The 26,860-nt window shown below is 35.3% G+C and overlaps 1 protein-coding gene across 1 annotated transcript in view; it reads left to right on the forward strand.

Annotated features, from left to right (window-relative positions):
- Nucleotides 1-26,860, forward strand: part of GRIK2 (glutamate receptor, ionotropic, kainate 2) — a 417,408-nt gene that overhangs the window by 192,020 nt on the left and 198,528 nt on the right. The window contains exons 7-8 of the mRNA XM_010573377.1: nucleotides 22,168-22,311; nucleotides 23,596-23,703. Coding sequence (XP_010571679.1) covers nucleotides 22,168-22,311; nucleotides 23,596-23,703 — 252 coding nt within the window. The remainder of the gene's footprint in view (nucleotides 1-22,167; nucleotides 22,312-23,595; nucleotides 23,704-26,860) is intronic.

The following is a 26,860-nucleotide window of genomic DNA, read 5'->3' on the forward strand; positions in this document are numbered from 1 at the left end:
TTGCCCTCTAAAAGAAGCAACAGGTATTTTCAACCCTTTTAGAAGTGGAAGACTGTCTTGGGTTTGTGTGGTGGGGTTTTGGTAGCAGGGAAGGGGCCGCAGGGGCTCCTGTGAGAAGCTGCTAGAAGCTTCCCCAGCTCCAAGTTGGACCTGCTGGCCCAGGCCGACCCAATCAGCAATGGCGTTAGCGCCTCTGGGAGAACAGATCTAAGAAGGGGAACCTGCAGTGAGTAGGGGGATTGGAATGTGAGGGGAACCCCTCTGCAGATCCTGAGGTCAGTGAAGAAGGAGGGGGGGGAGGAGGGGCTGCCCCCGCAGCCTGCGGTGAGACGGCAGGCTGTCCCCCCCCAGCCCATGGAGGGGAGCGGGGGAGCAGATGCCCACCTGCAGCCCGGGGAGAGAGGAGCCCACACCGGAGCAGGGGGATGCCCCCCAAGATGGCCGCCACTCCGTGTGAAGGCCTGTGCTGGAGCAGTCTGTGACTGAAGGACTGCAGCCTGAGGAAAGGACCGACGGTGGAGAAGTTTGTGGAGGGCTCTCTCCCATGGGAGGGAGGAACCCCATGCTGGAGCAGAGGAAGAGTGAGGAGTCTTCCCCCTGAGGAGGAAGGAGCGTCTGAGACAACGTGTGATGAAAATTTAAGTAGTAAATTAAATTTGTTTTTGCTCAAATGAGCCCGTCTTGCCTGTGAGCATAAGTGGTGAGTGATCCCTCCCTGTCCTTGTTTCAACCCATGAGCTTTTCTTTATATTTTCTCCTCCCCATCCCACTGGGGGGAGGAGTGAGCGAGCAGCCTTGTGGTGCTGCTTTGCCGGCTGGGCTCAAACCACAACAAGGATCTGCTGCAGTTTACCTGGAGAGCAATTTGCTTAGCAGAGGCAGAAATCCATATTTGTGGATCACCACAGCTGTGAACCATCCTGTCTAATTTATAAAATGAGTACAGTATTATCCAATGAAACTGTTTGCCTCCTTGGAGTTAACTTGTGTGGACTAGAGCTTATTATAATGATATAATAAAGTTCAATTTGTATCACAAAAATTACAGCATATGGTTTCCATTCAGATCTTAGTTTTTAAAGTTTGACGTGTTTGAAGATTTTCAAGAGAGTCTTACTCTCAAAGTAGGGTATGCAATATAAGCTAAATGTCTAGGCTATCTCTAACCTCAGGATAACCAGATGAATCACTGTTTTTATTTCATGGCTGTCCTGGTAGCTTTTGGATGGCTGAAGTTAGGTAAATGAATTCTATCGCAAATGTTTTTCAAGACTCCTTTTTTTGTGATGAATTACAGGGTTTTTTTAAGGTCTGTAAAGCTACAGTTCACCACTAGTACAAAAGGCAGTACATTTGGAAAACATTCATACACAAAGCCGTATGTGTATTATGTACATCCAAATAATAGCTCTGAAATTTTCAGAAATGTGTATCTTAAGAGCTGTTCAGTCTTTAAGAGGTTTTTCCATATATTTACTGCTCTCTAGGGATAATGTGGTGGTTCAGTTTTCTTTTTCTCTCTTCTTTCTAAGAATGTGAAACAGCTTGAAAAAAACAGTCTCTCAGCAGATCTCTTCTGCTAGTCATATGCAAGAAAAATAGACTGGAGTCTCAGCATATACTTCTTCCTTTAGCAGCACTGATTAGATAGTCTCTAAGTTAGTTTGCCTCTTGAAAGGTACTTTCATTTCATATTTTTTGCCTAATGTTAATCCTTTAAGAAAAAAGAGCAGTGCACAACTGTCAGTTTTAGTGAGTTGGATTTGTTTGAGCAAGATAACAGTTCCCAGAGGAATGTGAGCATGTGGTAGAGTATTTTACAGTCTTGCTTTGTGTCTCAGAGAGCTTTCTTGACTTGGCCTTGCTGCTGCTGTTTATTTCCCTGAGGAACATCTGCGAGAGAAACTGTATTTGTCTCTGAAGTACAGAACTGCTTCCTGGGTTTATTTTTCCCACCTTTTATTTTTCAAGCAAAAGTCTACTTTCTAAATTCTTTCTGTTGTTTTAATACTATACACTGCTTAGTGGATTGTGGCAGAGATGGCTTTCTCAGAATTTTAATATATAGCTAGTTAGGCAGGTATAGTTTATCCAAGGAGACTCCAGTGATGATATTTAACAAGTATTTTGAGCTGATAATTTTGTTCAGATTTTAACAAACTGAAATACTGTTAAATGCTTATTTTGTTTACTTTGTAAAGAAAAAGCGATTACACTTGCTTCTGAATTTTAAACTAAATGTATTTAAGTTGTATTCGGTTAGATAATGTAATGATTGGGTTTACTCTAGAGGCAATTTTTACCATTTCCAGGGGAAGATAGTGGAGAAAAGTATTTTGTGATGAAATGCTGCACATGGAATACTGTCCAAGGTCTAAGCTAAGAATGTTGATAGAAAACATATAAAACTGGCTGCTCTATCTAGGGCAGCCACTCTTTTCAACATTGCTCTGCAACTAGAAACAGGCTAATGAAAGATATTCTGTATCACTTTAATGTTTCTGTAATTTTTCCTCAGCAGTACTGTAACTTTTCTGACATTGGTTGATGCAGCAAATGCTATCCCTTGTACAGTGGCATTAAAAGGAAGTGTGTGGTTTTGCCTTGCTTCTGATGCACTGGTATCTAGTGGATTTACTTTATTGTTATAAAACTAAGTAACTCCATGATTACTCCATGTCACATTAAATAAGAATGATCATATATAGCTGCTTTATTATTTGTTACAAATAAAATGTCATCTCTGGCAGTGGAGCTATGACTGAAGATGTTTTTAAACCACTCTAGAATGTATGTAGATTTTAATCAGTCTTCATTAGTGTACTTGCCGATTTATTTACTACAGATTGTTCCCCCCCCCCTTCTTTTCCTGAAAAGGTGGGAGTGGCATAAATCAGAGTACAAGGTTATACGTATAATTGAAATTAATCCATCTGATCTTTGAAGTACCAGTTATACAATTTTGCAGCTATTCACTTTTTCTTTTGAGTGTTTTTTAATGGAAACTTCCTCTTTCTTAAAGGGCCACTTTCCTTATGCATGAGTATCCCTAATACACATAGCTCTATAGACAGAAAAAGTAGCAATTCCAGTTTTTCTTTTGGTTCAAAGTAATCTTTTTTACCTCATTGTCATCCCTTTTTTAGATACAAATGTTATTCTAAGAGAAAAACTGGATTTGTGTCTGAGTTCCATTTCCTGATTCCCAGGCTCTTGCTGGGGACCCTGAGAACAGTCAACTCACCAATTTACACTGTAGGGATGAACAGAGTTAACAATTTTCTCCCAGAATGGGAAGCAAGGTTTCTCATATATAAGATGCATCATTCTCTTAGGGTATCTAGACTAAACCTTTTCTCTTGCACTTCTGTTAAGAGCTTGTCTTTTACAAATGCTTAAGTCTCCTCACGGAAAGATTTGTATTGTGTCTTGTTTCATTCTAGTATTCAACACAGAGGAAATGTGACACAGTGCTCTAGGGCCTAAAACATTTTCATTTTCGGTGTTAATGATGTCCATCAATCCAAGATTTGTATTTATTTTTAAAATGTAATATAAGTTAATTATTTCCACTACTATTTTCTGGTTCTCTGCCTTCCATTTTCTGTCTCTGTGTTTCTCTGGTGACTTATAGCAGGTTTGTGGCTGTGATATCCTACTGCCTATTGATTTAAGGACTCTTTAATTGAAAACTATTCAGTAAACATGGTTTTCAATTTACTGTTTTGTCCAACTATGTTTAGGTGCCAGGGGCTCATTTGCAGCAGTTGATGGTTAAAGATTTAAAAATAAAACTGCATGTCATCTAGGTGTACTTCAGTAATATGCAGGGTTTTCACCACGGACTTGTCATACATCTTACACTGCCTGCAGGCTAAAAGTGTGTGTCTGTGCATTTGTGTCTGCACGTGTAACCACAGGAAAGGAAAAGGCAAAGAATCAATGATCTCAAAATTAATTAAAATCAGGAAGACTTTCTCCCTGCTGACAGGATATTTAGGATGAAAATAATTAAATGAGCTATTGTGGCAAATGCAATATCGATTGCTCACCAAGAGCAGCTCCTTGAAGACTTAGATGAAGATTGATAACTGTTTTTTAACAGTTAGAGCCAAAGGCAACCATTCCCATCTCCAGTTTTTGTGCGTGTGTGCAGTCTGACAAATGGCTTTCAAGCCAACCCTCTATTGACCACTATAAAAATCTATTATCTACCATAAATAAATGGCACATACATGCTGCTTCTCCCTTCTTCATATCTGTATAGTTGAAAATGCTTAATTTACGATTTTTCAGTTCCTCATACTTTAAAAGTAGTAGTTGCCATTGTTTCAGGACAGAAATATTTTTTGTTTGTTTGTTTCAAATCAGAGGTGGATTTTTTCTTTCTTTGAGTAAAGAGGGTCAGGAATTGCATCATGGAATTAAAGATGAAGTGAAGATAAGGTGAATATTTTCAGAATAATAATGAAATAGAATAACCTTAAAGATAGCACCAGATTTTCTCAAGTGCGGCCCAGTGGGGGCAGCCCCATAAAGCAAAGCTATTGGTGCCAAAAACCTGACTATTCTTATTTTATGCTATTCTATTTTCAGCTATTTTGCTTTAGACTATCTCTAGTCTGTTCCTTTGGACAAAGCCAATTAGCAGATGGAGCATATAAAGGACAGCCCTAGATCACATCTTTCAGTGAATTTTATCTTAAAAGAGCCTGGTTCATGCACTATGAGGCTGCTCCAGGACGTGAATCAGAACACCAGTATGTGGGAACAATCAGGAGAGTCACTTCAAGAGCTTGCTGCTGATCGAAATTAAAATCTGTGGTAGACATTTCAGAGTAATGGAACCTTACAAAATTATTGTGTGAAAAGATCTTAATGAAAGGGAAATGAGTGGACAAGTGTTGGTTTTGTTTTGGTGACAGACTAAACCAAAAATAGACATAGAAAATGCTATAGACAGAAAGGGAAGTAAATAATACAGGCTTAATACTGGTTTAAAATATCAAAATAAGCCTGTTGAAAGCATTTGCCTTTGAATCCCATTAATTTATCTAAATGTTTATGAAAGCAGACTCAACTTATTAATGGAAACACACTTGGAAGAGGAAAACAGTTCCACATCATCTAGAAAGTGAGCAGTTCTTTGCAAAATATAGTAAGAAATTATGAGATTTGAGAAATGCTTAACAAGTGCTTCCTACCTATGCTTTGGCATTCTTGTCCTGCTAATGGCTCTGGTGTCAAACTTAGCTGTTCTGTGTCTGTTTGTGGTGAGGTGAGATTCCTCAGTTACTACACTGTATGGGTAGTCTGGTTCTTCTCAGATAGTTCAAGATAAAGGGCTCACACAGAAATAATTCTCTGCAGAAAGAATTCTCTTCCATCTCTTTCTTTCTCATGAATCTGCAAATAGTTGTACCTCTTCGGAACTTAAAGGCTTCTTGTGACTTTTATAACTGGATAATTTTTTGTTCCATTTTTGATTAAATATTAGACAAGAATTTGTAAAGAAATCAGCTGTGAAGAAACTTGAAAGATTTGAATATCTACCTTTTGAGCTTTAGATTACTTAGACCTTCCCTGTTTTGTTAAAATATGAGATGAAATAGATAATCATGCTAAAATGAAGAAACTACTGTCTTGTAGACCTCATTTGTATGCTGCCTGCTGCCTCAAACCATTTATGATCACTCAGAAAAGGTTTTCCTAAACAACCACGACATTTCCTGCACACTGTGATATCTAGAAATTTCTTTATTAAGGGCAGAAGTTAACATCATGGATTAACTACTTCAGGAGAAAAATTTTTCCTTCTATGAATATGTATAATTCCACTGTCTGTGAAAGTTTGTCTAGGAAATAATAGATGAAGAAAAGAAGATGATAAATTGTTAACCCGATTGAATTTACTTCTGTTTAGGATTCTTTGCAAAACAATCAGTTTCACTAACACCATAACATTAGGCATCTAGGTTAAATATGATCCTTTGTGATTTTAATTTTGGAGCACTATATTTTGAGTTTGTTCGATTCCTGGGGGGCATACAAAGCCTATATTTACTTACTGTAATTTTTCCATACCTGATCAATAATCACTTCCACTTAGTTTTAGAAACAGGACTGGTGTATTGCTTTATATTATTAATAAGAGATACTTCCAAATATAGCCTTCTTTCAAATTTTTAGAGTTTTGTCACAGTGTAGCCACACAGCTGAATATTTTCTGAGCAGGTGTATCTCTTGGGATAGGTATTTTGAGAAAATTTCAGCTAAATCAGATTAGCCAGTTCTGGGTAGAGAAGTAGGGCAGAAATGTTACATTTCTAGCATTAAAGGGTTTTTTTGTTGTTGTTTTGGGGTTGGTTTTTTTTCAACCTTTCCCTAGAAAAGTACAAGCATTCCCTATGTTAAAGTAGAAGCTTGGAATTTTGTGGAAAGCAACAATTAATTTTATGTTGCCTCCACAAGTTTGAAGCTTTTTGCTGCTTCTGATAAAAACACACTTTTGTAATCCTTATGGAGCAGGATCCTGATCTGCCCTAGCTGTACTGGACTTCATATGTGTATCTATGGGATCCTGTAGAAAATACATTCTGTGGTTGTATAAATTAAAACTTGCATGTGCACAAGAGAGGTAAAGATTACATCCTCACAGCCATTATTTTCTATGTAGTAAACTTTGATTTTGTAAAGATTTTTCTTTTTCTTTTTCTTTTTTTTTACATATATATCTACATGTATTACAAAAACATGTAGAGTGCATTTTATTTTTAGGGAGGTGTTTTCCCATAGAAATGTCTGTATGGTCTTCTGTGTATAACAGACAGAACAAATTGTTTCCCTGTAACTATCCAAAGCACCAGTTAGACTTAATACCCCATTAAAATAATTCCTTTAAAATATCAACATACAGTATAGAGCCATAAATTATGAAAGTATCTTCATAAACTCTTATCAAAATCCATCTTTTGATAATAATTAGATTTAATTTTCAAATTTTAAGTTGTCTCTTGATAAAACTCCTCTTATCACACTATTTGGCAGTCTTTGGAAGAAGCCAAGAGATAAGAAAAACTAAGGTAGTGTGCTTATGGCCTTGTAAAGAAACCTGACATTGCTTTGAATTCTGCTATACCTACATTCTGTTTTTTCAGTACAATATGATGGTGCTTTGGACTAATTTAGACAAGTGAGGGCGTATGAGACTGGCTTAGTACAAGTGAGGATGCCTCTAAAGGATAGGGCATTGTGTAGTGCTGAGATAGTTAAACTTGGAAACAACTTCAGGATCAGAATGCACAAAAATGAGCTGAGTGATAACAACAAACTGAAAACTTGTACACTTTATTAATACTAATTTTTGATCATCTTTTCTTGGAAGATGTAAGAAGGAATAGAATTCTGTGACATTTTCTTACAGGTGAAGATGAAAACTTATACTTTTATGCTCTTTGTAGAAAAAGGATAACATGAATGATCTTCTTGCTGTTCTCTCTTAAAACTCTCAGAAACCATATAGAAGTGTTAAAGAAAGTCTAAAGACCTGGAATAATTGATGAGGCTTATCACTTTTGTACCTATTTATATTTCCTTCTAGTTTATCTGTCAAAGGCCATTTGGCTAGTAGAGCTGTTTGTGAGTATGAATGAGAAAACTAGAAATCCTTGTGGTACTGAGGTTTAAAGCACCATGTACTTTTATATTTTCTCTGTTTTCTTCCTCTCCTCCCTTGTTTCTTCCCTGTGCAGTCTGCAATTTCAGATATGGAGAACCTTCTGAAATATAAGGGATTAACATCTCTAAAAATAAGATGAATATTATGAAATTTATATTTTTTACATCTTGCTAAAGCATAGTTAAGAGGTATGTGTACACGTCAAGAAAAATAAATCCTCCTCAGATTAGTCAGAGATATGCAAAAAAATTATTAAAACTTCTGCCTCAACTTGGACCCATTTTTATTTTAAAATGTATGTTTAGATTTAGTGCAGAAATTTGACTGTTATCCTGACAGATGGAGTCCTGATGGAGTATTGAAAAAGCTGGAAGTATATTAAGTTTTGAATTCCTATTTTTGTTTTAGTAATTCTGATAATTATATACTATCAGTTGGCTTTATGGTATAAATATCCTTTGAAAGTCAACTATATTTAGAGATAGTTCCAAAATTCCCAGAAAGGGTCACTAGGTGAATTTGGATTTTGTATATTGCTGCAAATTTTATTGGACATACCAAGGTTCATATATACTTCCAAAAAAAAAATCTGATTATGAAGAAGATTGTGGTTGGTTCTTATATTCACCAAAACAGCATCTACGTCTAACATGATGGCAAAATTATTTTGAGTTGTTCTTATTAGTAAGCTTGTATTTCTTCTAGCACTGAATTACTACAAGCAACTTCTAGGTTTTGAAAATTTCATAGACATAAAAACCACCCATATAATTTTTCTTTATCCTTACTTTTGTCTATCCTTATTTCGTTTATACTTTGAACTTTTCTGTGCTTTGCTATTTAAGGATTTCAAAGTAGCTAAAACTTCAGTTAAGCTTTCAGTATCAAGGTACCTCTCAGCATTAGCCATTGAGGTTCCCATTAGAAGTTATTCAGCTTTTTCTGAAACATCACAATTTGAAGCTGTACTTAAATTAGATGAATTTTCGTGGGCTAATATATTAGAATAATAGGCAGTCTAAGATGGCTGGTTTTATGAGGGCACTTTTAGAAGATAACCTGGAAAAGTAGTGTCACAAATCAGAACACAGCTTTTCAATCATTGAATAAATTGACTTAGTGTAAGCAGATTTTAATCAAAACAAAATATGTCTAATGCAAATATATCTGAATGTATTTAATTCTGTGTCTGCTCTGATGGTGAAGCTGGAGTCAACAATTTTTGAGAATCCAATTCTTAGAACTACCATCATAACATAAAAAGTTTATTCTGAAAGCAAATGCTAATTAATGGAGAACTTTATCGAAACAAAAAGCAATTATACAGTGAAATGCAGTTGATGGAGACCCAATTGCAAAGAAGAGAAAATGTAATGTTACAAGGTCAGTTTGCTTTTCTGTAATCTGTCTAGGCTATGAACTTCATATAACATATAAGTTGATTAAAGATTATACAAAAATGACAGAAACCAATGAAGAATCTAAAAATGGGTATGCTTCCAAAACTAAAAAAGCAAACCAAAACCCATAAAATATCTACTTTCTAAATCTAAACAAAAGATTGTTTTTCTAAATCACAGGCCAGTGGTCTCTTTTCCTTTGGGTATTATTGATTTTAAGGATGTGTTAATTCAAAAGCAAAAAATTTCCCTATTTAGAACAGAGCTATAGGACATAATTTAATAAAGGAATTATAGAAGACTGACATAAAGCAGAATTCTGTTTTGAAACATATAGTCATTTATGGGCTAGTTATGTTTTACACTGCTTAACAATTTGTTTTCTCCTGCAGACATGAACCTTGCAAGGCTGCACATGTAATCATGTTTTTTGCTGAAGATATTAAAATCCGTGTCATTAATTCTTTCTAAGGGGAAAGAAATGTAAATGGAGCTTGGTGAAAGCAGGAGAAAGCAATTTATTATGAAGACTCAGAACTGTTTTGTCTCTGCCTTTCAAAGTCATCAATAAACATTTATTTTTGTCATTTTATTTAAAATTTGAAGGTGTGAAAACTCTGAAATCCTCATTGTGAAACTTTTACAGGATAAAAAAATAGACTATGTAGAGATTCATTCTTCAGAATGCTTTTTTCCCCTCAATTTTTCATCAGATTTGTGTTTAATTTCTGGACTATTCTAACTTTATGCCTCTCGTTTGTGTTCTCATGTGTACTTTATTGCTGCACGTGAGTACAAAGGTGTTCAGTGTGTATGCTGAGTAGGATCTTTCTGTAATTACTTGTGAATTGCTAATGCGGAGGGACTTTTCCTGTGGTGTGTTAAGTCTTCAATACTGAGCTAATATAATAGTAGTGGCAGCTCTTTATTATGGATGTGGTTGATGGAGTTGCAGTGATCACAGTTATATCGATTTTGAGCAGGAGAACAGATGAAAGGAAATAGACTACCAAAGACCAAATAATGACCCATTCATTGTTCCTGGTAATTAGGTTTTTGCTATCTGTCCTTAAGGTATATAAAATAGCGCGTTGGGGTTTTTTATTGCAAAAAATATTATAGTATGTACCATAATTTCTAAAGTTCAAAAGAAAGGTTGAGAAAGTATTTCAGAATAACTTTCACCTAGAAATTTTACTTTTGTTTTTAAGGTTATATAGAAACATAACATCTTAACACCTCATTCCTAACTGTGTATTATAAGCACAGTTCTGCAAGTGCTTATGCAGTCAGATGGCATTTGCTAGTGCAGGCAGTACACTGAAAGTCATTTGCTTCTTGGATTAGTAGAGTTTATGACATGATGGGACATTACAGGGTCGTATGAAATCACACTTCATGTGGTCTTGTTAGCCAGAAAGTTGAAAATGGGAGAAAATAAATTTCTAAAAAATATCATTATGGAACTATTTTTTTTGGCCTTTATTTTTTTTCATACAGTTATCAGTGTTTATTCTAGGTAAATGTAGATGACTGTATAGGCTGAGTGATTTATACTGGGAGCTTCTTCCTCTTTCTATGATTGGAAAGAAGTAAACCACCCTGAACAGTTGTACAGTGTCAGATAGCCTGTCCAATAAATGGTTAATTTAAAAATAAGTGAAAATGGGAATTTGATCAGAAAATTTAGGAAATCAATGACAGCTTAACCTTACATCAGAATAGCAAACCTTGGGTAGAGAGGCTGGCTTTGAAACCAGACTGTCATCCAATCCAATTTAAACATTGAAGCAAGAGATACATTTCTAGATATTCTCAGACTTTTTCTACTTATTCCCTGAAATTTTTCCTCATGCTTAAGATTTAAGCTTTTTCTCCACAATAATGACAAGGTGTCCTTGTCAGAAAACATAATTCAACATTTTCCTATGCACTTCATGGTGTATTCTAAATTTTTAGCACTTTATTTGTTAAAATGAAATTAAGATCCTGAATCAAAGGTCAAGCAGATAAGAGAAATACTGCTGCTGTTACTTCAGATAAACCTGTGTTAAAGCTACTTGCAAACTACTTCTCCTGTGTTAATTGCTGGCAAAACTTCAAGTTGTCTGAAAATTTCACCTCCAGTAAGTTAAAATCAAGCTGCAATAAGTGGCTACACGCCTGACTAATTTTCAGATACTTTGAGCTTTTTAGCACCATAAATATTCTATCAAATTACATGATTATCTGAGATTATTTTGTGAGAAGAAAAAAGTTCTACTTCTTCAGACTTTTATACCAGGAAATATGTTTTTATTCTATCAGTAAAGAAATGCATATTTTTTCCTATTTAATGACAATGTAATGGCAAGAAATGTGGCAACAGCATCACTATCCTTTAGAGTGCTTTTCCTGTTCTTTTGTTCTCTTGACATTTCCTCAAAATTTGTAATTGTTTCATGTTCCACTTTGCCATTTCTCTGAGAACTGGAGATCAAACTATGAGGCATTGAGGCAAAAGAGGAAAATCTTTTCTTTTTTCTTTCTGTGTAAGACAAAATTACACCTTTCCAAAAAAATTACCTGGCCAGTTCTACTTTTTATGTATTAAAAAAAATAAAAAATTGTTTGTTAACTTTAAGGCCTTTTTCAATAATGTAAGAAATAATTTGCTTTGTTCTGATGTTAAAACAAGTATTTTGATGAGGAGGAAAATAATTTGCATCTGTTTTGTCTCTACTTAAAATCACATACACATCTTGGTAAACAAATACCCTATTCAAAATTCACTAGGCAACTAAACATTAAAAAATAATCTAAGCAGCTGTGCCTAATGTGATGATTATTTAGCTGAAATACTCCCATATTTTGGAAAAAAGCGTTTATGCTAACAAGTTCTTTGATTTTTAAAAAAGTTAGATGAACATTGTTTATAGGTTTCTGATGCTCCTATCTTTTTCCCCGTTGGAATGCATTTTTGGGGGGGGCCCCCCCCCCCCCCCCCCGTTTGCTTAATTGTACCCCAGGGTGGAGTTGAGAATGTGTCAAGAAGTAAGAAACCACCAGCTTTAATAAGCATACAATGCAATTTAACAGTTCATAAAACAGTAAAATTTAATCCCAGGCTGAGAGATTTAATAAATCTCACTCAGCAAAATGGTTTTGTGGGATGTGTTAGCAAGTGAGAATTAAGTGAAATGATTTCAGGGGCAATATATTTTATTACCCGATGAAGGGAGGAACTAGTTTTGCAAGCCGTTTCTTCTTAATTTCATTCACTCCTTATAATTGCCTTGAGTAGGAGAGCTTTCTGTGAGGAGTAGTAGTATGTTGGGCCCCTGGAATTTGTGTGCATGCTACTACATTTGTCAGGCATCATCTAACTGAAATATCTTCTGTTGGTGGTCTTGTGCATCAGCTCTTTTAATGATTGTTAAAGATTTTTAAATCTAATACAACTTGAGACTGTCTGTGAGATAAAATGACTCCTATTAATTTTTTTCGTTTTGTCATTTTTGCATCCATGCTTGTTTTTGTGTGCTCTTTAGCTTTCCTTTCTTCCCTGGTTTCTGTTTCCCTGAATGGTTGTTCTCAGTCTTTGTTTTCATAGGCTACAGAAATGATGTTCTTTCAGTCCCTTTTCTAATACTTCTGCCAGTTAGAGGATTCCTAATTCTGCTTTATTCTTCCAGACATTTGTTACATCCCTGTGAAATAGTATGCTGACTTGTATCACCTGCTTATGTCCTACTTGTGTAAATGTTAACATATCATTCAACTGTCAATAAAATTTTTTTTAAAAGTTTATTTCTTCCAATACTTTTATTCCTGTAGCCTCCTATGACAAACTCCTTAACACTGCTCAAAGTCCAAGTGTTCCCACAGCTATCTTACTTAATGCTACACTAATATCCTTGTTACTATGAATTGCTGAAAGGACTTTTCTTCCATTATTACTGCCCAGACTGTGTTCAAACTGTGATATGAGTTTCTATGGTGTGCATATCCCATAGAGATATGGGATACCCAAGAGAATGTTTTAGTGAGCTTGGCTAGATTTGTTATATTTTGGACTAAGTGCTTTTTTGTTCCCTTATTGCCTTGAAATCATTCTTAACCTGAAGTAGGCTAAGATAATATAAAAGCATTTATTTGCTTTTATGCTTTCCAATACAGTTGGAAATATTTAAGAAAAGATAAGACATACGTGCTCTACTTACATAAGGTTAACTTGGAAAGGTTTTTCTGTCTGCCCAGCTGTTTTGCTGTATTGGTTTGCTGTAGACTTTCTTTAACACAGAGCTGGAATTTCTATACACCTTATGTCTTGGGTCACATTCATTAGAGAGAACTGTTTCTTGATACGGAATGGCATGGGGCAATTTTGCTTTTACAGCTAATCTCTCATCTAATTCTTCCTGAATGTCCTGAAGGACCTTTTCTCCTGAATCTAATTTACAATGTGAAGTGTAAACCTCATTATTGAAAGCTGTGATTCACCAAGCTATATATTCATAACTGTATAGAATAAAAAAAGGAGGGGGGTATGTATATGATACTTATTATTTACTTTTGGGTGAGGACATGTATGATGGCAATCACTTTGTGGTTGTAAAATGAGTATGGCATGGCATGATACACCCTTCTGTCTTTTTTATGATTTTGCTGCAACGCAAAACTGTATTTAAAAAAAAAATGTATATTTTCATCTCATAGTGGGTAAAGGAGTAGTAAAGACTAAACTTAAATCTATATTTACTTTGATATTCAAATTTTTCTGCAATATATGTATACAGAGAAAGATACTATATTCTTGTGCCTCTTACAGATCTGTGTGGTTCCAACTAGTTCATATTATTGAACATACTTGTGTTATGAATATTTCCTTTGGACTGTTCTTTAGGCTTTATTGTTCTTGATGTATATTTTGTTTTGTGATTAAACATAAACTCTTTTATTCTTGTGTCTCTTCAGTCTAAACTTCTGACTTTCATCCTTGTGGTAAATTCAACCTATCCTATCTTTTGTTACGCATATGACTGGAACCTTGTGGAAGTTCCTAAACATGATCATTCTTCATTTTATTTTTATAACAACTTATTTTAGAAAATTATCTCTCATGTATGTATATAAAAGCCATAGAAAAAAATGTAAAATTTTAGGAACTGCTTTTCAAACACTGACTGGAAGCCATGAAATATATGTCTGTCCTATTAACCACAAACTGTAATTGCCACAAATAAAATAAAAGTAGATAGATCCATGGAGTTTTGTAATTCTCCTAGTACCCTTTCTGAGAAATCATTTCTGAAAATGGGAAGATATTCCAGATTATAGTTATTAAAATAATAGCATACAGGCCATGAATAGTTAGATGCTTTCTCTTTGTCTTCTTATCAGACCATGGTTTGCTTAACATTAGAACTGAAAAAGTTAAAGAAAAATTACTTTCTTCAATATTAATCTCTTGTTCTGGACCTTCTTAGAAAATCACTTTGTAATGCAGATTTGAAACTACCAGTAGTTTGGAGGTAGCTGACAAGGATATGTGGTGAATCAAGCTTCAAGTAGGGTAATGTTAGCACTATTGGCACCACACTGTATGAGAATTTGGAGAAAAAAGTTCTTATGTTACCAGTTATTCTGTTTTGTGGGTTAAAATCACATTTTCCTGACGTAATTCAAGGTCTGGCCCTTAAAATTTTCTGACCAGGCAATAGTAGAATCTATAATAAAGAAACTACAGAATTTTACAAGTAAATCTTAGCTTATTTTTATATGTATACTATCAGTTTCTGTAGTTCATATCCAGTAATATTTAAAGTCAACTTTTGTCATTTTCTGTCAAACAGGATGGCTTTTAAGGAAAGTAGTAGTGTTAGTAATGAGAGCTCTTCTGCACTGTAGGTGGTCACCTCTTCCTGACTTCTGAGTGTTGTTAGACTTTTCTCAAATCTTTATTCTTATCTATTTTTCCTGAGTTGTTTAAAAGAAAGGAAGCAAAATCAGCTTCTATGATACAATAGGTGGTGGGGAGTTCAGTAGAACAAAAAAAGTGTTTTGTTTGTTTATGAAATATGCCATTTATTCAAGGTTTTGTAATCAATAATTATGTATTGTGTGTTAAGTTATCAGTAAGGATAACTAAGAGAAAGATAAGTAATTATCAAAGGAGAAGTACTGCTTAGCAGGCTAAGGAGATTCATTATGGGACATTTTTGAGGGCTTTGAAATGAATAAGTATGCCATTGTAAATCCTTATTGTGCAGTGCATCCTAAATAATGTTATTTCTCCATAAAAAGGTTGTGGTGGGGAGGGAGAAAATTTGACTATGCTGTCCTGTTCATTGTACCTCCAGTATCTACTACCTGCTCAGGCTGTTAGAGCAAAGAAACAGAGCTGCTTTTCTTACCCTCCTAATTGTAATACATCATTCTGTCCCTCATAAAGCTGACTAGAAATAGTCTGGATATATTGGGAGTTGGAAAAAAAAACCCAAACAAACAGAAAACCAACAAAACAACAACCTGACTTTGCATCCAGTGTTCTATCCAAGGCATTACTGTTGTGTAAGAAACGAAATACAATTTATAAGGGCCAGTGGAAAATTCAGTCCTTCTGGAACATGCCCTGCCTTGTGTACTTACACTCCTTTTGCCCAATGGGAAAGTAACATTCTCATTATGTTCTAAACCCGTGCAAGGACTGGTACCATAAATACAAGTTCATTGAGAGAATCTTGTTGCAGTGTGAAATGAGCATGTTAACACTTTGTTAAACCAGTGACCACAGTCCGTCTGAACTAGGTTTACTTCAGAAGATAATATGGTCTGAGATGGCTGTGTAGCTAATGGAAATTCAGGCAGTAACAAATGATATTATATGATGAAATAAGTTTCAGAATGGAGTAAAGACTCCATATGAATTGCTTTTAACATGTTCACACATTTTCAAGGACTTTGTTAAAAAAAATGTGGAAAGTGTTCTTTGACTTCTATGCATTTATGTGGATACTTTTTTCGTGGTCACCTAGGAAACATGCAGATATACATTTGTGAGCATTTGCATTCAGTTTCATTTCATTTTTGATGCAGCTAATGAAGTCACACTTGAAAAGAATTTAAGCCGCGTTTTAATTAATGCACAAAATTTTTCAGAATACATTAGTTACTGTCAGACACTAGGCAAAACTATCTGAACAGTTTTGCCTTTTAATTGTGATTGGACTTATTTCACAAGGGCAAAGTTTGACTGACTAGAGATAGGGAGACAGATTATCTTGAAGAAGATAATGAGCTGCATATGAAAAATATAAGCTATACTGCTTAATGGAATAGTACTTATTAAGGTGATATGCAGGTAAAGATAGCATAGGAACTCAAAAGTAGAAAAGTGTATGCATGCTTTACTAATCAGTGGAAAAAGCTTGGCTCATGTAATGCACTATTTCAAGTGAACTGTACAGTGTCCTCTCTTGACATTTTTAGTGAGTTAATTCAGTTTAACACAGAACTGACTAGAGAATCAGAATACTACAATTCAAGATTATTATTTTTTTTACTTCAGGTTTGTTTTGCATGGAGCATTTTGTTTGTTAAATAACTGTTTAAAAAAAATAATTTTAGCAAAATATTTATCTTTGCATAAAAATCTAGATATATTTAATTTATTATGTATTTGTAACCTGACACTAATGACAGTAATGACTGGTAAATGCAGATTCAGATCTCCACCTTGTGACAGGACAGGGCCCATCAACTGAGTTATAGAATATGGCACTATTGCATTTTCTTTCTCATTTGCTTTGTCTTTGATGAAGAAATAGATTTTGACAACATCTTTTCTGAATCAAATATTTAAAATTTTTATTGTGGAAAATTCAGTCTTGTTAGACTGTCTAGAGAGTTTCAAGTTGCATTACGGAAGAGTTGTATCAGAATTTAATTCTGAGACAAATTTTTATTCCTTCTTTGGCACACATAAAAGCTTTCACTTTTTTTTCCCCTTCCTTTTCCTTCTTTCAGAGTTAAAGGGACATTAATTTGCTTTTACTGGACATGACTTGAATGAATAAAGTCAAGGTCAAACACAAAATACAGATCACTAAACAAGTATGTATCATAGTTGCAAGGAGGTCATCTTTAATAATATCTTACACGTAACCATAAAAGCATTTTGCAAATGGTTGAGCAGTCTAATCCTCATAAAGGTAATCTTTATATTGTTAGGGAGATATTTAGTTAGCTAGCTAAACCTTTTTTTTTTTTTTTTAATTTTTAAACTCTTGTTTGTCCCTCTTCTTTGACTCCTTTTCTGTGGAAAAATTTCCCCACAGTCACTGAAAAAATTGGCAAAGAGGGCAATTATGAGATCTTGTGTGTCACAGATTTGGAAATACAAGAATATTCTGACCTTGGGAAAATAAACTACTAATATTCAAATAACTCATTCTTGTCTGGGATCCACACTGGATGAAATACAAAACAACAAAAAAGTAAATTTATTAAGCTTCTCTTTTCCATTGACTTATTTCATATGTCACTCAATGTAGAAAATTTCTTGGTTTTGAGTACTTCACAGAGCACCTTTTAGATAGAAGATCATATTTCTTCATAGACTTTTATTAGTAAGAAATTTAATTAAGGGGAAAACCAATAACATTAGTTTAATTTAACATTTAATTGAAAACCTGAGGGTTTTCTCCTGCTTTCAAGATGTTGTTAATCATCTGTATTTGAGTAATTGAAAGTTCTTCCACATCATGCCTATGTAACAGTTCCATTTTTTTTAATTGTAGATTATAGAGGACTACAATTTGTTATAGTAAAAGCCGAAATATGTTTTTTTTTCTGTTTGAGAAGTGTACTATTTCTGATATAGCTCATGAAGAAACAGAATTAGCCTAGCAATCCTTCATCTTAAATTAATGTTAAACTTGATTGCATGATAAAAATCATATTTTCTAAAAATAAAGCACATATTTTTTTCAATTTAGAGCTAATTTTGGAGCACTGAGATATGAACCAGAGAGGTATGGTTTATTGGTACATGAAATTCTCATATAGTTTGGAGGTAAATGGAAATGTCATACAAAAACATTGCTGTGCAAATAAGGTGCACACAGAAGTCATGATTCGATGTCATTAAATGTGGAATCTGCAAATTTTTTTAACCCTTAATAGTTAATTAGGCACAGGTATTCCAAAAGCAATTAGCACATTTGTTGAGTCAGATATCAAAAGGCATTGATGAACTCTTATGTACTGTAAGTCTGAAGATGGTTATGAAGACCATGATTCCTGTGTTCTCTTAGGCTTGCTTGGATTTTATCTGTCAGCATGAGCCCTTTCTCTCACTTTTTTTTGGGGGGGGAAGGTTTTAAGATAGAGACCTGGATCTAAGGTTGCAGCTGTAGTCCGTGAACAGCCCATTTGGTTTCAGGATTTTCAGCTGATTCTTGTCTAACCTACCAGCCATGCTGAAGGTCACTAAAAATCATACCTTTTTATGTCATAAGAAGGGCAGAAAAACTTGGTAGAGAAATAGCTTGTCAGTCCCACTACACAGGGAATATTTCTTCCTGGCTGAGACCCAGGCTATAGGGGGTTTCTTCTGCATCAGCTTCACCCATATAGGTTAGAAACCAGTAAAAACCACTACCCTGCCAACCTCCTGCCCCAGCTCCAAGCCCTCAAAACTCAAACCCTCCCTACAATACTGATTAACCAGGACAAGCAAGCGTGTGCCGAAAATCACAGTATATATCTGCTAGAGCTTTTCATGTGCCTTTGACATCTTTGGGTGCAGCTGGGGACAGAGAAGAAAAAAACCATCTTTTACCCTGAGGAGGCCTGGGGAGAAATAATAGACTCTTTCTCTAATAATGGAGAGGTCTCTTTTTCTACCTTCTTTATACTGAGTCTAGCTTCACCAGGGCCCTTTCACAGTGAGATTAGAGTATTGCATGCAATTTGTTAGACAGTATTTAGCAAGTAATTTAGCAAGACTCAAAAGTGATTATACAGAAACACATGTAAAAAATAGAGGCAAACACAACACCCACAGTAAGACAGGAGGTAAAGGAATAATAGAACAGTATTGAGAAGAAATGTGTAGTATCCAACTGAGTTTGGGATAAAAATCAAACACGGATTGGTGCTTTTTATTTGAGATATGTTGTAACTGAAATCACATCTCTGATTAAGCTGTTGCTTCTGAGTGCTAACAGCTTTCTTGTTACTTGACAGTCAGCTGAAAAACAGACTTGTGGTCACAGACATCTGTCACCTGACATCTTAATCACCTAACTCAATCTCATTCTATTTTAATTTGATGAAAAATTTTTGTAGCTTCTGTAGTTGTAGTAATTTATTTCATTTGTAGTTGTAGAAATACATATGACAGTTTCATGAGCAGTATTTTAGATGAGTTTATCTGTATCCAAACAAGTCATCACAAATACTAAGTAGGATTCTGAAACCAAAAAACCCCACAACCCCTGGTTCAGAAACTGTACCAAGATACATTTGTGAAATACAACATAATTCTTAAAAGTTTTATACAAGTTTAACTAAAACAGTACTAATATCATTTTTCAAAATTCAAGAACCATTGCTTCTCCTGAAGTTTCTACCTCTTCTTCCTTCCAGACTGCTAATGTCTGTTTAGATAAAATAAAGAATCCTAAAAATTTAATTAGGGACATTTTCTCCCTCGTCCCCAAACAGTCTTTTGCTGAAACCTGCAGTACTTCGTGTACCACAAAGCATAGTTCCAAAGGTGTGATTTAAGGAAGAGAAAGTGGTATGGACAAAGGGCAGCAAGACATAAAGCTTAGCAAGCCTAATGAATGAGGGTGGAGAGCGAGGCCAACAGCTATTAATTCCTGCTGTCTCTCAGAGGAAAGGTAAAGTGACCAGCCAAGAGGAGAGCCCAACCTGCAATTCAAGTATATACTTTATATCTTTTCCTGAGTTCTGTGCTGTTTATTTCTCTTGTAGTAAAATCAGTGATTGCACCCAGTGGGATGAGTGCAATATTGAATCACTAAACCAATATATTTTTGAGTATATAGTTCTATCTGTCTTTATTCAGTACAAACACTTAAGCCTACATTTAACTTTAACCTTCCTATACAAGGTGGATTGTGGGATCTCATCCTATGTAAGTATGGGTTTTATCTTGTAGCATCTAAAAATCAAATAGGGCACTCAACTTTTAGCCAGTGATTAGTTTGTTGTGTGCATTTAAAAGAAATGCATTCTGATTCAGATTTATCTCCAGTGAAGCCATATTCATCAGTCAAATAGGAAGAATATTATCAGAATTTGAATTACTTCTAAAACTGCAATAGCTTTTTTTAATGCTTTCGCTGGAGTTGACTGCCTTGTCATCCTACAGGTTTCCAGCTCAGTGGCTTATAGAATTTGACAGAAAGCCATGTTGCTCTGCATATGGCATAATGTCCATTTGATTCCTGCTGATAAGTCTTATCAGTTCTGTATCCAAATTTATATCTAATTAATCAGTTAATGCTGGTTTTAAACTTCTGGTTGCTTCTTCATGGGCTGCTTTCACTAAAGTCTCACAGCAATTTCAATTTTCCTTCATTGGTGCAAGGACTACAGTTCTAGAAGTAAAGCTGATTAAAAAAAAGAAGTTTGCATTTCTAAGCCAGATTAATGTGTTGTACTTATTGTGTAGTGTATTTTATAAACTGTTGTCTAGACTCCAACTACTGCCAAATACTGCTTCTAGAATATTAAGCTTTGTATGATGCTTACTCAGCATGTCATTCCAACTCTTTGGTGTTTCGCTGCCTCTTTGTCAAATATCAGCTTGCCTTAAAAGCACTTTAATGCCCTGAAGATAATGAACAATTTGGCAGCAAAAATATTTTCTGACTGATTTGGAGCCCCTGCATAAACTACTTGGCGTCTGAGATCATTGAAACCTATTACCCTGGCTATTTTAAAATTAGGATTTATTTCTGTTTAAATTTTGAAATCTCTCCTTGGGAGAGCCATTTAAATGTAAACGCATATTTTCCTCTTTAACAGTAGCTTATGGGCTATAATGGTAGAACATTTTTGCATTTTTATGTGTAGTTTTATTGTAAAGAGCCTTGGGATGCATTTGCATGAAAGGCACTATATAAGCTCATTTTGTATTGCATTGTATTGTATTGTGACAAGTGCAATAATCTCCAGGTTTCCTATCCATTAAGGAACTAATTTCACAGCTCACTAATTATGTGAATGAGAAGGGGAAATAGGTCCTTTTTCTCTAAGGTATGCTGAGCAGATGGCATAGCATTCATTTCCACCAGCTGAATCTAAGGTCCTCTCTTGCTTTTGGTTCCAAGGCTTGCCTCTGTTTATCAAATAGAACAGGAGAGAGATGTCAGTTTCTTGTACAGCATGACAGTGGGTACTGAGAGGCTGTCTCTGTCCTTTGCTAATACAACATTATTCAGCACATACCAGATCTAAACAGCCTACTTATTTATGATGGGACATGAAAACCATTAAAATGAATGTGCATTTTAATGCAATTCTAATTTGCCTCTGATTTATAGAAGATACTGGTTAGATCTGTCCTAGGGTTTAAACTGATACCCATAAAAAAGTTGTTCATGAATCAATTGAGTACCTTTGGGACTGTATCTAGTCTGTAATTTCAAAACAGAAAAACATTATTTCCTTAGCCTGTGCACATTCCTTCATAGCTATGGTTTTGCTCCCTTGCTAATCTTTTCTGGTTTTTTTTGCCTCACTCATGAAAATAACTGACTTGAATCAAACATGCAAACAGTGATTTATTTATATAGCCCCCTAATGCATTCATACCAGTGTTCTCCTGTGACCCTGAAAAGTTGGTGTTTGGGCCCTTATTTCAGCATTAAAAGAATAGCCAAGACTGAAGGTCCTGACACATCTTATGTAGGACTTGGCAATAAGGCTGCATTTTACAGTGCTACACAAGCAATCAGATAATTTTCTCCCTTTAACATAACGAGCAGTGCTAATTTTGTGTTTCATTCTCTCACTGCTGGGCTGTCACATTTTTGTTTTGTGTTCATGGTTCTGATCTCCTTCTAATTTCAGACGGATGCAGCACTAATGTATGATGCTGTTCATGTGGTGTCAGTGGCTGTCCAGCAGTTCCCACAGATGACTGTCAGTTCACTACAGTGTAATCGCCACAAACCGTGGCGCTTTGGGACCCGCTTTATGAGTCTTATTAAGGAGGTAAGTCACTAATAAAGTGTCCTGCTTCATTGCTTTCCTTTCTCCCAACTCTGATTTTCTTTTGTTACCACTCTACTTGACTCTTGCCTTTTTTTTTTTCAGTAGATGGGAATCTCTCAGCTTGTTATGCATAAAGAGTTCATCAGGCAAGGGCAGCGTTTTTATTTGAAAACAGGTTTTACTGAGGTATTAGCTGGAACAAAGAAACACTGCATTCTAAATAAAACTTCTGTTTGTAGGTAATTGTGGATGGAGTGTGTGTGGAGCATTTGTGGCATAAAAACCCAAACCCCTGAAACCCCAAACCATAGACTGACTATGAAAAATTCAGCAACTAAATACTAGCATAAGTTCAAAGGGGCCAAGAATGAAGTTTACTCCCTGGTTTTAATCTTCTTCTTTTTTTTTTCTTTTTTTTTCTTTTTTTTGCTATGGTGAATTAATATATGTGGCCTTGGTCTCCTAGTATGCTGTTTAGATACTGATACATAGTGATTTAAAGTAAAGCTAGGATATTTAAGGTCTTAAAGGTGAACACTGTAGAGCATTCAAGTCTCTTGTACTGTAAGTAACTCCTAATATGGTATTTCTCATTCTAGCTATGCACAATACTATGATAAAGAGAACTATTTGCAATGGATTATAATCCTGTTTTTAATTTTAGTTCCTTTTAGGATGATAATTTTGTTTTCCACATTCCCTCCTCTACTTTAGGTTAGTTTTAGAAGTAGGTAGACTTTAAGTTATAAAAAAATGAGGATATTGCAGTTTACTAAAAGTCAGGAATCAACTCTGGAAGACTGGCTCAGTGACCTCAATTTTTGCTGTCTCAGTGTGGTTTCAGGGTACTCTGCATCTTGCAAAAGTAAGCCTTTATTTGAATGAAATTTCCTGACAGAAGAATGAAATCCAGCGTTAATGAAATAGATTGAGGCTTGGGGCTTGGGTTGGGGGGGACATGTAGGGAAGCAGAAGGGGAAATGCATGCATGAATGATGGAGGAATGAAAACAAACCAGCCTTTCATCTCATTTAGTAAGAATAGTCTATTGGCTAACATGGAAAGTTGTTTAAAAAATTGTCAGTCAAGACTGAAGAAAGGTTGATTTAATTAGCAAAAAGTGAATACAAAATATTCAAAAAAAAAAAGTAACCACAAGGTAAATTGTTTAGATAGAATGAATAATTAATGTTCCCATTTTTGCAGAAGTAAAATTTCTTCTTTTTGGGAAAAAAAAAAGGAAGAGGTTTTTATTTATAGAAATTGTTTTTTCTTTTTCCATAGGCCCACTGGGAAGGCCTCACAGGCAGGATAACTTTCAACAAAACCAATGGCTTAAGGACAGATTTTGATTTAGATGTTATCAGCCTCAAGGAAGAAGGTCTTGAAAAGGTGTGTAAGATGTTTACCTCCAGAGTAATGGGAAACAAACCAAAACCGCACCCCCTAAAAACAGTAGCATTTTCAGTAACATTTCATGTGTTACATAAAACAATATACCTGTTCTCAACTTGATATCTTGTTTAAGTCTTCTAGTAAAAGCTGTTATCTTGATGTTGGACAGTTAGTGGCCTCTTAACTGTGTGCTTCTAGCCACATTCTTAGATTCAAGAGGACTGGGGAAGAGTGAATAGCTGGACCTGGAGTTATGCATTAATATATTTGTCTTCAATCGATGTGGAGTTTAGTTTTAGTTGTGATTCCAATCCCATTGCCTATACTCATGTGTGAACCTGTGGGTATGTGTATTTGTATTTTCTTTACATCTTACTAATTCAGGAAGAATTACCTCAAACAGAATTAAATAAAATAGCTTCATTTTGGCATTTTTCTGCGTTTCAAGAGGGTACTTTGATCCTTTTCTTGGAATACAATGTTTCTATCTGTAAGTGCTACTTAAAATTAAGAATGGGTAGCCTGGGGAGTGAAAGACCAAAGAATTGAAAAGTGCACTTTCTATGTAGCCTAATATTGTCTATATTCGAACTAAAGGCCTTGGGAAGCACATACAGGTATTTGGCCTGCCTACATGACACCAAGATGATCTGAAATCAGATCATCTTCCCTCTCTTCTCCAGGCGCCTTGCCATGGAGAGGCAATGCAGGAGGCTGTAGTGTCTCACACTGTTGTGGTCAGCAGACAAAGGTTTTGCAATTTGCATCTGCATTGTAGTTTGTATTTAGCTGCGGTGTTCATTGTTCTGTAAGCACTATGTTTTCCTTCATTTTCAGATAAAGTTTTATCAGCTATTGCCCCAAGGTGATATTGTGTCGACAAATAAAAAGAGAATTTAAGGGAAGGCACTATGCTGCAGAGTTGCATTTACTTTCTTCTATAAATCATTGAATGAAGAAGCTCACATAAACAGCATATTTCTCCAAAACTTTTCCTCCCAATACTAGTTTTGGAATATTAATGTTCTCTTACTAGGAAGTTAAAAAGTTCAGAATCCATGAGCTTGCTTTGAAACACTTACATAGGTAATAACATTTTTTTAAAATGTCCAGTGGCAAACCTATAATTGAAGGACTAAAATGTATTTTAAAACATTCGACAGTGCACTGATAGTAAAGAGTCTTCCCATAAGGTATTCCATGAAAGGGAGCTCTGGAAACTTAAGGGAAAAAAAAAAGTATATAGTAGTGATTAGATTTGAAAAACAAATTAGCTTTGTGTACAAGGAGAATAGGTGCAATGCAACTTGTTTTCCTTACTGGAAACAGAAATGGAAGAATTGATGACATGAGAATAGCTAAAGAAGTCACTAGTGGCTGAAGAGTCTGCATGTAAGTGATAACTGTTGAAAATGAGGAAAGGAAGTCTCTGTAATCTAGGATGGCTTTAAGAACATTGGGTGGCATTTGAGAACCATCAAGCAACATGAGTTTTCTGGAAAATAAAATCTCAGCTGACAATATATTAGGAGATATGTACTCCACTGAAAATATAGAAGTAAAACAAAAAGGTCTATAGAGATTAGAAATGTGGGAAGAAAATAAAATTCAACAGGAAATACAGTACTCTAAAACACATAATAGAAAAAGGAACTGGGGAAACAGTAATTGTGAAAGATATGTAAGAGACAACAACAGAAATAGTTGTAGAAGGATATGGATTTTTAAAAACAACCAGCAAATGCTTGAGCTGTGTATACAGAAGTTCACAGAAAAGGAAGATACTTTTACTGCCTTCATAGCTCATTTTGGCCATGTGATAAAGGGATGTGATAATACTAGTTTTTCACCAAAATGTGCTGACAATCTTTGGAAAGAGCAGTAAGAATTAATTACCATGTATTAGAAAAGTTTAGGAGTTAGGAAAGTGTTAGCAAAGAATGATGAGGTATGCTACACAGATTCAAAGATACATGTGAGCAAAACCAGAACAGTTTCTGTAGGGTGTAGTGATATGAAGTTAGGAAAAAGAAAATTAAGGTGTATGCACATGAGATTGAATTTTTTAGTAAATATTTAGAATGCATAGGGTATTTCACTGAGAAAGAGAAACAATGGTGACAATGAAATGGGTTTCTTTGAAGAAAACTTGGTTATTCTGAAAGAATACAAACCTGTTCTTCTTGAATCCAGGGTGAGTCATTAAACTCTGGAGCAGGACACTTCCTAGTAGAGAGAGTATGTTTTAGCCAGTCCTTTTATTTAAAAGAGCTGTCTCAAAGTTGTTTTTTTTTTTCCCCCACAAGATTGTCTTCTGTTAAAGCTATGACGAATCCCTCTCCCTTCTCTCAGTCCCCTCCCTCCACGCATTCATTCCATCTCTCTACATCACACTCTTTCCATCCTGCTTTCTGCTACTCTCTCCTCCTCTCCTTTCCCTCTTCCCCTGCTGCTTCCTTCCTCTCTCCCTTCCCCTCCTCCCTGTCTGTTTCCCTTTCCCCCTCCCTGTCCATTTCCCTTCCCAACTAATCCCCATGCACTTGTCCCTCTTCATCTCTTTGCTCTTTCCATCCCCTTCTCTTTTTATTTCTTCTTTCGGGAGCCTTTCCCCATCTTTGTCCTTATCTTGTATGTTCCTAATGTTCTTCCCAAACCACCATCTTGTCAAGTCTCTCTGTCTATGTAGTTAGAGTTCCTGAACAGTTTTGCTTTATTTATTTGTTTGTTTGTTTATTAATTCATTTTGTGGGATGAGAGAAGATGGGGAGATGGGAATTATATGTGCCATATTATGTGTGTTGTGTTTCCATACTGTAAATAGCTATTATTTCATCTAACCTCCTTACAAATATGGGGGAATGATTTCTTATGTGAAGGACAACAGTTCAACCCAACAATTTCACCTGTAATCTCTAATACTTTTGTCACAAAATGAGATATCTTGAGAAGAAAAATGTTCTTGGAGGGAAGAGAAAAGAGTTATTATGAAGTATTTCTAGAAGACCTATTTTAGGGGGATTTTGCAAAAAAAAGTCCTGGATGAATTGCCTGGTTAGTATAATGACAAGTGACCCAAATCATGTATTTTAAGTACAATGACTGCTGAAGTCAGTGACAACAGAAAAAATTGCTCATTGATTTAAAAAAGATTCAG

The sequence above is a fragment of the Haliaeetus leucocephalus genome, unplaced genomic scaffold, assembly GCF_000737465.1.
Source record: "Haliaeetus leucocephalus isolate CR32 unplaced genomic scaffold, Haliaeetus_leucocephalus-4.0 Scaffold384, whole genome shotgun sequence".
Classification (NCBI taxonomy): Eukaryota; Metazoa; Chordata; class Aves; order Accipitriformes; family Accipitridae; genus Haliaeetus; species Haliaeetus leucocephalus.